At 35.9% G+C, this 14,020-nt stretch overlaps 1 protein-coding gene across 1 annotated transcript; it reads left to right on the forward strand.

Annotated features, from left to right (window-relative positions):
* The first annotated feature begins 12,427 nt into the window (after positions 1 to 12,427).
* On the forward strand, positions 12,428 to 13,336 carry LOC136781296 (uncharacterized). Its single transcript, XM_066740148.1, has one exon. It carries the CDS (start codon positions 12,428 to 12,430, stop codon positions 13,334 to 13,336), a length of 909 nt encoding a protein of 302 aa, XP_066596245.1.
* The last annotated feature ends 684 nt before the right edge of the window (positions 13,337 to 14,020 follow it).

The following is a 14,020-nucleotide window of genomic DNA, read 5'->3' on the forward strand; positions in this document are numbered from 1 at the left end:
ATATTTTAGTCGACCAAAATTGAATATTAAAGTAATTAATAGAACTTATATTTACTTCTTTCATCATTAATTGTTTCCCCTACTGTTGATCCATTTGTACTAACTTTATCTGGGCTATCTAGTACATACTCTTCCTCTTCAGGAGCTATGATAAAGTTATTATTTTAATAAATTATTTTATCATATACTTCTCAGTATAAAAATAAAATATAGAAATATTAGAAATACTATACTTGTGAATATGACTGATCGGTCTTCTATATGTGTTTTATTTATGACTCGCTTTTCCTTCTTTTCTGATAGTCCGGCAAAACGTTTCGCTTTGTCTAATAAAGAAGCCGCAAACATAGTATCTGTATAGTTAAATAAATTGTGTATTAATTTAGAATAAGATAAAATATTTTATGACAAAACCTAATTATCTTTAGAATTTGCAGTTTTCGTTTTTAAATAAAATAAAAATATAAATCATTATTTCGTGATTACATACCTTTATATGCTTTATTAGCATCTTCTTCAGAAATGATAATTTTGTATTGTGTATTTGTTTCTTGGTCAACCAGCAAAATTTCTTTAAGATCATTAAATGTTGGTGACATATTTTTTTTTTATAGAAATATTTGTAATAAAAATAGGTTGTAGTAAAAAATATTCAGAAGATACGAGATTGAACTATAGAGGTTAGCATTTAGCCCATGGCACATGCTCACTTTCAAGGCTACACGAGGTCACGTGAACGTCAGACAGGCCATTTACTGCGAGTGCTTCTCCTTGCCAGCCGTAGTAATCACAGCAGGAAGTGACGTAAAGAAACCTGACGTCATTATCAATTTGCAGTACTGTCGCAGTTAGCTGCGATGAGTTTTGGAACAGTTTTGCAGCACTGCCAGTAATGGCAGTGAATTCTGGAACACGGCCTATACCTCTGCAACTACTAACACCATACAAGGTACATACATGTGTTTTTGACAGGATGAGGTTAACTGAGAAATAATTCCAGTGAGAAAATAGGAGCAAGATATAGTATAGAATTGGAATACTTGGAAAAATATATAAGAAATATTAATAAATGAATTTAATTGGTTTTTGTATATAATTAATGAAGAATACTTTATTGTCACATCGCATTGAAGAATGGAGATACAATTAGATAAGTTATCATTTATTTGTATATATCTATCAAATGGATAAATTAATGTAAGGGCAAAATTCTTTGTTCAAATGTGGCTTTAATTTTACAGATTAACAAATTATAAACTGATGATTGACTTCGATGAATAATCTATAGGAAGTAATAAGCCAATTGAGTTTTTCCATTGATGTATGGATGGACTTAAATTTAGCGAAGACTGCATGCTCAAATCTACGTACCATTGTATCCAGCTGATTAAACTTATATTTACATAATTTAACGATGGCATTAATATGAGTCGCACTTTGCTAGAGCATAATATTGGATATGAGAATGAAATTGTTTGTATTGGGAACAGTTTAGTATTCTATATGTATGATACAATGTAAACACACAAGTGAGTAATCCAAAATTATTATATTTATTATTATGAGTTTGTTAGGTTTGGTTAATTATTTATAGAATTATCAATCTATTTTGTCCAATAAAATCTGTTATACACATATGTATAGGTAACATGAGTTAATGCATCTTTGAAATTTGTAGGTCTAACGTTGAAAAATATGAATTAACTTATTTGGTTTCCTATGGTATATAGTAATTCACATTAATTCTATGTCTATATGAAAGGATCTGAAAATAATAACACATAATTGTATAAAGACAATATGGGCATAAATACTATTCGTTTATTTACTTTATAAAACACCTTCATTTATAATTACAAATTGGAGTTGTTCCTTCTTTTGTAAGTATTTATTTTTTATTACAATCAATTTATCAGCAATATTTGTTGAATTATCTATTACGATAGCTGGAATTTTCTTGTTATTAATAGTTTGCACTTCTGATCCTCTGCTACCAATATTAAGGAATCTATTTACCATGCTCATTCTTACTTGATTTATCAATTCCTTTATGTCCATAAACTCTTCCATCAAATTTAATATCTAGAATTCTGTATTTCCTGTATTATTTAGTTCTTTTAAGTTACTATAAAATTTATTTATTTCGTCGTTTAACATTGATGTTTTCTTTCTTTTATCTCTTGGTTCATGAAAGCCACTTTGTAATCGTTCAATTTCCTTATTGCTTTCTTTTAATAGCATCTTTATAAAGCCTAATAAAATATACAAATATTTGTTAATTGTATATATATTTAATTCTATTTTGCAGGAGACTCAGAGAGAAAGAGAGATTGAATCGACATTAATTTAAGAAATATGAAAACAATTATTTGGAATTAATAGGCAAAAAATGGAATAGATATGAAATCTTATTGCCCCTTTAAAGGAAGGACAAATTTCCAAGATAGATAAGAGTCAATCATTTCAAGGCACATTTTTGGCGCTTTTATAAGTGTGATACGTTTAATCCATATTTTATTCAAGTAAGAACGAGCATGGTAAATAGATTCCTTAATATTGGTAGCAGAGGATCAGAAGTGCAAACTATTAATAACAAGAAAATTCCAGCTATCGTAATAGATAATTCAACAAATATTGCTGATAAATTGATTGTAATAAAAAATAAATACTTACAAAAGAAGGAACAACTCCAATTTGTAATTATAAATGAAGGTGTTTTATAAAGTAAATAAACGAATAGTATTTATGCCCATATTGTCTTTATACAATTATGTGTTATTATTTTCAGATCCTTTCATATAGACATAGAATTAATGTGAATTACTATATACCATAGGAAACCAAATAAGTTAATTCATATTTTTCAACGTTAGACCTACAAATTTCAAAGATGCATTAACTCATGTTACCTATACATATGTGTATAACAGATTTTATTGGACAAAATAGATTGATAATTCTATAAATAATTAACCAAACCTAACAAACTCATAATAATAAATATAATAATTTTGGATTACTCACTTGTGTGTTTACATTGTATCATACATATAGAATACTAAACTGTTCCCAATACAAACAATTTCATTCTCATATCCAATATTATGCTCTAGCAAAGTGCGACTCATATTAATGCCATCGTTAAATTATGTAAATATAAGTTTAATCAGCTGGATACAATGGTACGTAGATTTGAGCATGCAGTCTTCGCTAAATTTAAGTCCATCCATACATCAATGGAAAAACTCAATTGGCTTATTACTTCCTATAGATTATTCATCGAAGTCAATCATCAGTTTATAATTTGTTAATCTGTAAAATTAAAGCCACATTTGAACAAAGAATTTTGCCCTTACATTAATTTATCCATTTGATAGATATATACAAATAAATGATAACTTATCTAATTGTATCTCCATTCTTCAATGCGATGTGACAATAAAGTATTCTTCATTAATTATATACAAAAACCAATTAAATTCATTTATTAATATTTCTTATATATTTTTTCAAGTATTCCAATTCTATACTATATCTTGCTCCTATTTTCTCACTGGAATTATTTCTCAGTTAACCTCATCCTGTCAAAAACACATGTATGTACCTTGTATGTGTTAGTAGTTGCAGAAAATGGCTATAGAGACCGTGCACACCAACACAATGACAGTGAGATAAGAATGTATATTGGTGTAAATGCATACTATCAGCGCAAACTATCGGTCAATTTTCGCAGTTTTTGAGTGTATTGTAACGTCTCGCGTTAGGAAGTATAAAAGCGCGGAGCTTTCGGAATTCAACCGTTTCGGGCACTATGCGTTCACCTAGTTAACCCGGGGTCGGTAGCGATTCGGGAGATGAAATTGGAACTTACCTTTGAAGATGCTGGACAAAATCGTCTGTGGCGCAGCAACGGGACGTCCCCTAGGCTCGTGATGATCGATTTGTTTGAGGAGGGTAGCGAATGAAGTGATGGAAGCACTGATTTTATGGTTTAGACAGAATTTATATAGTACGGATGATAGCGAATACAAATATATCAAGAATTTAGCAAAAGTACAGACAGTAGTAATAATAGTTAAAGCAAAAGAAATAATGTGTTCGAATTCGAATCTGTCCGGGGTTTTTATACCCCGGGAGGGCGAGGCACAAACATTTTTGGGAGTGTGGTGGGGGAGCACGGGAAATATGAGAATAGGGAGAATATGCATGGTTAGTCTACCCCCACCATGGCTGGCCCGAAAGTTTGCACCCCACCTACATTGAACTTACAATCTAGAGGCGTCAGGGACCTTCTACTCACGCTATGAGTTTGCGCTTCGTCGGGGGGGGGGGGGGGGCTTGGTTCCCGATGCCGGGAGTCTAGTTCCTCGTCGGAGGTGGGTACGTACCACCCCGAGCTAGATGAAGATCCCCCGAACACGCAAACCGCACAGGCGGTATCCAGGCCCATGATCCTGGTGTGGCAGCGCACAAATTCGCGTATGATCCTGAAGTTGGGATCATGAATGGCGCACCCGGTGCATGGTCCGCCGTTTGTGAAAGTGGCCAGGCACTTGGTGCAACGCTCTAACACCTTATATATGAGCCCCTGGCACGAGAAGCAACGAGCGTCCATGCGCCAGGTCTCTCTGGTGATCTCCACCACCTCGTCCATTGAGTAGTGTCTCTTGTGTGCCCGGGACATCAGATGGTAGCAATCAGCGCACAACATCCCGGGGTGTGTTTTGTTGGTGCGATGGGCTATCCTCATCCCCTGTACTTCGTACAGGGGATGACTACCCCTAATGCAGCGTGTTTCCACGAAGGGGAACATTCTGCCTGAAAAGTAGAAAAGATGGTAAGGAAGGAGTAGCATGGGTAGTAGAGGAAACTGACAAGCGGTAAGCGGAGAGTGCACAGAGAGATGGCGCTGCAAGTTATAAATGTAGGTACTTATCCTATAGTAGATGAGTAGAGGAGGAAGTTCCGAGCTATGTCTCCAGGTGCCGCCTCAGTGGTTTTGAGCTGAGACGTAACAGTATACACCAAATTACCAACTTCCCTAGAACCTTAACGAATTTTATCGTTATCGTATAAATAAGAGTTGCACCGACTATTGTCGTAAAGCTAAAGTTACAGAATCGCTCATTCGTTAGCGCAAGCGATAACTGTCGGTAGTTAGCGATACCGACAGCTGTCGTTAAGGGGTTTGACCCACTTGAAGCCAAAAACACTCACAATATAATAGTTGATGTGGTATATATTATTTATTACGAGCATTGTGAGTTTTTGGTGGAATGCGTGCAAGGAAAAGCAAAGATTTATTAAAGTTATTCGTCGGATAAATTTTATATTAGTACCGTTGAACCTCTAGCGACATCTATCTCGGTCGTTGTTAAGTTATAACGATATTATTAGTTTTCCTTTCAATAAAGGTTACCGACAGTACCGACATTACAAGCGACAATCATCGCTGACTCTGAGTTAGAGAATCGCACTTAGCGATTTCTGTCGGTAACTGGACTTAACGATACCGAAAGTTGTCGCTAAGAGTTACAGAATCCCACTACTGGACTTAACGATACCGAAAGTTGTCGCTAAAGGCGCGTTCACGGAGCACGCTTTTAGCACTGCCAACGCTACTGCGTATAGAAAAATGATTCAAATGTGTGCGCAGTAGCGTTGACAGCGTCTCCGTGAACGCGCCCTAACCCAGGGATTCATAAATGAAACTTAAGCTCAAGTTCAAGCTTAAGACGGGTAAAATCTATAGTCTACGTAACACACCTTATAGGTTTCAAGGTGAGTTTGAACGCAAGTTCTCTTTATGAATCCCGGCCTAACCCCGGGATTCATAAACGAAACTTAAGCTCAAGTTCAAGCTTAAGACGGGTAAAATCTATAGTCTACGTAACACATCTTATAGGTTTCAAGGGGAGCTTGAACTCAAGTTCTGTTTATGAATCCCGGCCTAAGAGTTACAGAATCCCACTACTGGTGTGAGCAGAGATGAAACGGGAGATTTCTCATGCGAGGTCCCGAGGCAATCCCTACCGATAGGCGGCGCTGGTGTTGGCAAACGCGTCTCAGGTCCATCTAACCCCTAACGCCATCTATCGGAAGAGACCACGAAGCACGAGCGTTAAGCTTAGAATAAGGTAAATCAGATATGCATTGTTGCCAGAAAACGGACTAAAGAGCGAGCGAAGATATTTTCTCGACCTCTCTGTCTTTCTCGCTGTTAGCGTCTAGCAGAAGAGTCGAGGCAAAATCTTTCCGTTTCGCTTTGCCGAAAATCTACCAATATTCGATGTCATTTACATTTGCAGCCCTATGCCTTTATACATGATTTTTTCAGCATATTTATTTATGAGCATTGAATTATTTAAATCAATAATAAAATAAGGAAATGCGTTTTTGATATATAATAATCCTACAAAAAACAGACTTCGCCTGTAAAAAAAGGCGGCAAGTACATAAACCATCTAGCATAAATAATATAGTAAAATTATCTAATTAAAAAAAGTAGTGAAATCCAAATATTAGGCAAGTATATTTTTTCACCTTAGCAAAAGTTAAATTTTCGAAAAAAAAGGAACAAAAAAGTTACTTGCCGGGCCCGTAATGTCCATGCACAGTGGGAAATTGAATCGTGTGTGAGATTCAGCTATAGCGTAGTATAGCAAATGTCATGTTAAAATACAGAGTGAAGTTAGCCGATCCACATACGATTCTATTTCTCACTGTGCATGGATATTACGGGCCCGGCAAGTAACTTTTTTGTTCCTTTTTTTTTCGAAAATTTAACTTTTGCTATGGTGAAAAAATATACTTGCCTAATATTTGGATTTCACTACTTTTTTTAATTAGATAATTTTACTATATTATTTATGCTAGATGGTTTATGTACTTGCCGCCTTTTTTTACAGGCAAAGTCTGTTTTTTGTGGGATTTCATAACGTTTTGTAAGAGTATAATATTTAAAAAATTAAATTATTCTTTTAATTTCTACAGATTTTAAAGAAAATTTCCACCCTTCTCATTTTTTGAAACAGCAGCGCTTAACTAATAAAAATATATATATTTATATTGAAAAAATATCGCAGTCAGCACATTGATTTAATTGATATTTGTAATGTATTTTGCATAAATGAACTTTATAATTAATGCTCAGGCTAGTTTTTTAATGTTTTCAGTTTCACCATAATAAAAGTATGATTAAATTTTTCATAATCAATAAACATACTTTCAACACATAAAAATAATGAAATAAAATGTATATATTTTAATTAATTTACATTTTCTATTTATGAACATTTGACTTGTTACCAACATCTAACTTTGCCAAACTTTAGTAACTCCCTTAGCTGCTTCAGGTGATACAGAGGCAAGACTGGAATTTTTCATAATCAATAAACATACTTTCAACATATAAAAATAATGAAATAAATTGTATATATTTTAATTAATTTACATTTTCTGTTTATCAACATTTGAATTTTTACCGACATCTAACTTTGCCAAACTTCAGTAACTCCCTCAGCTGCTTCAGGTGATACAGGGGCAAGACTGGAAAAGCAATTCGTAAAGCTTCAAATAAGATACAATGAAGCATATAATCGAAGTTGGCATTGTCGTTTTGCATACGCCGTTTCTTTTTAGCACCAATCCTTGTCACCTTTATTCTGCTAACACTTGACAAAGATGACATGGGAGATACATTGGCAAGTCGTCCTTTTAACATTTCCTGTGCCAAAGTCCTCAAATTTTCGTTTCGTAAATTTCTATACACTTGAAACTGGTCTGATTTCTGGTGCTGCAAAATGCAGTCGAAACAACTAATTTTTAGACTGAGTTTTTTTCCATTGAGAATAAACGTGCATTTTTTCATCCATACCAATGACCAGTATACTGCCTCTCGTCTTGATTACTTGCATAGGTAATGGAGAAAAACAATCAGCAGCTATTAACTGCATTTTATATCATTTCATCCAATAAAAATCATACTTAAATTGTGGCTGAGCAATGGACGACGTTTTTCTGAAAATTGGCTTATTCTTACTTTGCCAATCTTTCAATACTTTTTATATTTGCCTGTTTCAAGTCTCAGAATACAGGAGCGAAAAGCATAATCTTTGATCCAACTCCAATAGTCAGTATGTGTACGAAAATCCTCATTGGATTTTAAATTGAATTGTACCAAAAGTATTAAAGTCAAAGCACAAGTATTACTGTTTGCTATAATACACTTGCACAGTGACTGTAAAATACTAAATGATAACACTATGAGTAAGCCTGAAATCAAATTCATCATTTAAGAATTATAATTCCTCAAAGAAAATAAATATTTGAAGGTACATGAAGCATCTTATTTGCTTACCGACATTTGACTTTCCACCACCATCTGACCTTGCTAGACTTCACTAGTTTCATCAACTGCTTGAGATGATACTGGGGCAAGGCTGGACAAGCAATTCGCAAAGCTTTGAATAAGCTACAATTAAGCATATAATCAAAGCTGACATTGTCGTTTTGTATACCACGTTTCTTTTTAACACCAATCATTGTTAGATTTATGCTGCTAACTCTTGACAAAGGTGGCATGGGAGATACATTGGCGAGTCGTCCTTATAACATTTCCTGTGCCAGAGTCCTCAGATATTCATTTCGCAAATTTCTACGCACTTTTGAAACTGGTCGGATTTCTGGTGCTACAAAATGGAGTGGAAACCATTAATTTTTGGACTTTGCTTCAATTGAGAATAAACGTTCATTTTTTCATCCATACCAATGACCAGTATACTACCTTTGGCGCAGAATACTAGTATAGGTAACAGAGGAAAACAATCAACAGTTATTAACTCAATTTTACAGAATTTCATCCAATGAGTCTCATCCTTAAATTATGGCTGTGCAATGGATGACGTTTTTCTGAATATTGGCTTATTCTTACTTTGCCAATCTGTCAATGCTTTCATCTTTGCCTGTTTCAAATACCAGAATGTAGGAGTGAAAAGCACAATTGTTGATTCAACTCCAATAGCCAGTATGTATGCGAACCTTCCTCCTTGGATATTTAATTCAATTGTACCAAATGTATTTAAGTCAAAGCACAAGTATTACTATTTGCTATAATACACTTGCACAGTGACTGTAAAATAATAAATGATGACACTACGAGTAAACCTAAAATCAAATTCATCATTTAACAATCTCAATCTTCAAAGAAAATAAATTTTTGAAGAAACATGAAGCATCTCGATTACTTACCAGTATTTGATGTTGCTCCATCTCCATTTTCTTTAGTGCTTGGTGACTTAACTTCCTTGAGACTAAAGATCTGTAATATTTGGGTATCTTTGCGTCTTTTGTAAACATCTATTATTGTATAATTAGCTTAAATCCAAACACTAGTCAACTGGTACTCTACGTAAATGAAGGTTCATCGGAATGCTTCATATTTTTCAAACAAGCTTTACTATAATTTAGTCTGAAATATTTGTACGCATATATGATATTTGTTTCATTTACAATCTTCCTTTATCTGCATTCTCCAATAACAGGGTATTTCCAAGAATTGTTACATTATTTGTTTTATTTAAAATCTTCCTTAATCTGCATCCTCCAATAACAGGGTATTTCCAAGATTTGATACATTATTTGGCACTGGTTTGGCATCATACTGCAAACTATGAAATGGTGCCTTATATATAACTTTGTTTTAATAAATCAAATTTTTTTTACAATGCACTTACTTTACTGAAAAACGTTTATGTTAATTGCTTTTGAGACACTACCATGTGTCTTGATTATGAGTTAACGTAACAACCTCATCCTTCTCTGTTTCATTTACAATCTTCCTCAATCTACATTCTTCAATAACAGGATATTTCCAAGAATTGTTAGAGCATTTGGCATTGGTAGGACTTCAAATCAGAGCTGCATACAAGGAATATGCATATAAGGAATATTTTATATAACCTGCAATAAAAAAATCCCACAAAGTACGACCGAACATTAAATTTTATACATATTTTTGAATACAATGTGACTTATCTGATAATCTTGCTGGCTCCTTCATTTTTCTCCCTTAAATTATCCGTAGTTTTGATTATATTACGCTATTACACTATCATTACAGCCAATTCATATTTATAAAAATATTAAGGTTATACCGGTAAACCTTACAATTCAATTGACATTCAATTGACAGCTAACAGTAGTCGCCATATTAGTTATCGATTATATCGATTATTTAGACGTCGCGTTTGTAAAAATTACGTCATTTTCTTTAGCGATTAACTTCAGCCCGAGACATACATTCTGGCTGGAGAAGAAGATGACGGAAAGAAATTAAATTCGTTATATATATAGCTAACAGATTATGAGATCTCTGGATTGCGTGAACCAATTTTGATATTTATGGGCTCAAATAAAAGCTTGTTCCAAACCATTTCAAGAAAAGCTTTACTGAAATCATGATAGTGTTCCATTTACGGAGAAAAATCTATTTAAAAATTGAGACAGCCAAACTTACTGTATAAGATACAGTAGTGCCTCGACGGCGGTATAGACACGTCTATACCTACTTTTATGTACTTGCCGTCGAGACACTACCGTGTCTCTTGATTATTTTAACTATAATTTCATCGTTTTATTTCGCTTATTTCCGTAAAATCTGCATTTCTTTAGTTTATTATTGATTATTGTAAGTCAATGGCCATTAAAAAAAATTTAATCTTGAATAAAAAAGAAAAGTACCGATCAGGAATCGAACCCGGAACCACGAATCGCCACGCGATTACCTTACCGCCTAGACCACGAGGCTTCTTCAGTGCACCGTAAACAGATAGTCTTCTTAAGGGCTTGAAATCTTCTTTTAAACCATATAAATAAACGAGCAACCGACAGCTTTATTCATTATTATTCTGTCATAATGGTACACAAATTAAGGAATAATTATATTTTGAATAGTTTTCAAAAACTTTTTCAATGGCCAAGAACGAAGATAAATAATCAACGCTCGCAGTTTCTGTTCTTGGTTATTGGAAAAGCTTTTGAAAACTATTCATTATATAATTGTTCTTTAATTTGTGTACCATTATAATAGAATAATAATGAATAAAGCTGTCGGTTGCTCATTTATTTATATGGTTCAATAGAAGATTTCAAGCCCTTAAGAAGACTATCTGTTTACGGTGCACTGAAGAAGCCTCGTGGTCTAGGCGGTAAGGTAACCGCGTGGCGATTGGTGGGCCCGGGTTCGATTCCTGCTCGGTTCTTTTCTTTTATTCTTAATGGCCATTGACTTACAATAATCAATAATAAATTAAAGAAATGCCGATTTTACGGAAATAAGCGAAATATAGCGATGAAATTGTAGTTAAAATAATTATTATATATCAAATACGCATTTACTTAATTGATAATTGATTTAAATAAGTCAATGCTCATAAATAAATATGCTGAAACAATCAGGTATAAAGGCATTGGGCTGCAAATGTAAATGACATCGAATATTGGTAAATTTTCGGCAAAGCGAAGCGGAAAGATTTTGCCTCGACTCTTTTGCTAGACGCTAACAGCGAGAAAGACAGAGAGGTCCGAGAAAGTATCTCCGCTCTCTCTTTAATCCGAGTATAGCCGAGAGCGAGCGAAGCCCGTCGACACATGTACGGACGCTTCTACTTTTGTTCGTAACCATCGAGCAGCGGTAGCAGCAAGGATGGCTCACGCAAACGAGCCTGCATCTATGGTTGTAAGTGACGGGGAAAATTCTGCAGACCGATGGTCCGCTTTCTGGCAACAATGCATATATGTTTTACCCTATTCTAAGCTTAACGCTCGTGCTTCGTGGTCTCTTCCGATAGATGGCGTTAGGGGTTAGATGGATGTAGCAACCTCTTCTTCTCAACCAATAAAAACAACATCTACTTTACCGACACTATCAATGCCAACCACAGGAAATACTCCAAACTCTTCAGGACCAAAGACCCTCACTTCGGAAGCATCTGCTAGACCTAGAAGACGGAAGCAACTCCTTGTTCCGAAAAATGAGAACCCCGACATCCGGTTTTAGCTCTATATAAGAAGATCCAAAGATGGCGAATCTCTCTTCCAATCAGGACACCATCCGCTCATCGTCTACCAATCATTAATTCCTTGTAACAGTCATTGTGTTATCATAGGTCTATTTTAAATATATATCATTCAAAACTTAAACGTTTTTAAAAAAGAAATTTATTTTACACTGCAAAGTGAGTTTTTTCAAGTTCGCGCGGCAGAAGCGCTAAAATTGGTGACCCCGACGTGATGCCAAGCTTTGCTCTATCACGTGACAATTTTTAAACCCTCCACATTGTTACGTGTTGTACGGGAAGTGAAATCTTAAAACTCTGTTTCCTAAGAGTGTCCAGGATTGCGTTTTTTGAAACAGCCACCGGTTCCGATGTCTTTCCCTCGTACGCCACCTCCTGCACGTGGATCGGACGAAGTCAACGGACAGCAGAATCCGAATCAGCAAGATCTAATTCAAAATGAAGACCAGATCATCATGGTGCCGCAGGATCAAGCTAGCATTGCAGCGATTCGCGACATGAGGCTGCCGCCTTTCATTAAAACTCGACCAGACGTTTGGTTTCAGCTCATAGAATCAAGATTTCGTACTTACAGGATCACTTCTGATCTCACGAAATATGATCTCACGCTCGGTCAACTGGATTCAGAGACATTACATCAGATAACTGATATAATCTGCCAGCAGCCAGAAAAAGATAAGTATCTCCATTTGAAGAATGCCATGCTTGCTCGTCTTTCAGAGTCAAGGGAGAAACAGCTCTCTACTCTGCTGAACAATTTGGAGCTCGGAAACAAAAAACCTTCGGAGTTGCTCAGGGAGATGAAAACGCTGGCTGGAGAAACCGTGAGCGATGAATTTCTCTATTCTCTCTGGATCAACAGGATGCCAGTCAATGTGAGAAGCATTGTCTCCGTTGCTGATCGTTCAAATCTGAACAATGTGGCCCAACTAGCGGACAAGATACTCAGTTATGCCACAAACTCCAACATTATGGCTGTATCAAGTCCGGCGAATGATTTAGTGGCCATTGAGAATTCCGCGACACTGCAGACTCTCGTCAACCTAGAAAAGAAGGTAGAGAATTTACAAAAAATGATGCAGAACTTGCAGTCCCAGCTTAAGCAAAGAAGTCGATCGAGTAGCAAGGGACGCAGCGAGAAAACCGGCGGAAAATCACCTATTAATAGGAGCATGTGCTACTATCATGCAAGGTTTGGAGCATCGGCGAACAAGTGTACTTCGCCATGTTCATTTATTCTCCCTCAGCAGGGAAACTAGTATCGCTGGCTCCAGAAGAGACGCTGGGAGACAGCAAAGTCCCATTCCTAAAAGAAAGTCGTCTCCACATCTGGGATAAATCAACGGCCTGCAAGTATCTTGTCGACTCAGGTTCAGTTTGTTCTGTGCTACCCTGTACTCCAAGAGATAAACATGAGGACCCATGCCAAGGATTTCTCCATGCAGCTAATGGATCGGCTATCAAAACCTTTGGAAAAAAACTCCTTAGGCTTGACCTAGGACTTCGGCGCATTTTCACTTGGACTTTCCTAATCGCTGAGGTCCAAATTCCAATCATAGGTGCAGATTTCTTGGCACACTATGGCCTCATGGTCGACCTGAAGCATAAAAAACTTGTTGATCCTTTCATTACACTTAGTTCACCTGGGAGGTTTTTCAGTGCCACATTATATGGCATATCAACGCTGTCCAACGAATCGCCATATCATAAGTTACTCAAGGACTTTATAGAAATGCCCTTGCCTAACTTTGGGCGTACTGCAACAAAAGGCTCAACCTGCCATCACATTATTACCACCGGGCAACCTGCAGTGGAAAGGCCCAGGAGATTGTCAGGTGAAAAGCTCGCGGCAGCAAAGAAAGAAATTGAAATCCTTCTGGATTTGGGAATTATTCGTCCTTCCAGCAGCAATTGGGCCAGTCCAATTCATCTAGTCAAGAAAA

This window comes from Prorops nasuta, unplaced genomic scaffold (genome assembly GCF_024137725.1).
Source record: "Prorops nasuta isolate Cenicafe-Biocafe unplaced genomic scaffold, Cenicafe_Pnas_1.2 PNAS00022, whole genome shotgun sequence".
Classification (NCBI taxonomy): Eukaryota; Metazoa; Arthropoda; class Insecta; order Hymenoptera; family Bethylidae; genus Prorops; species Prorops nasuta.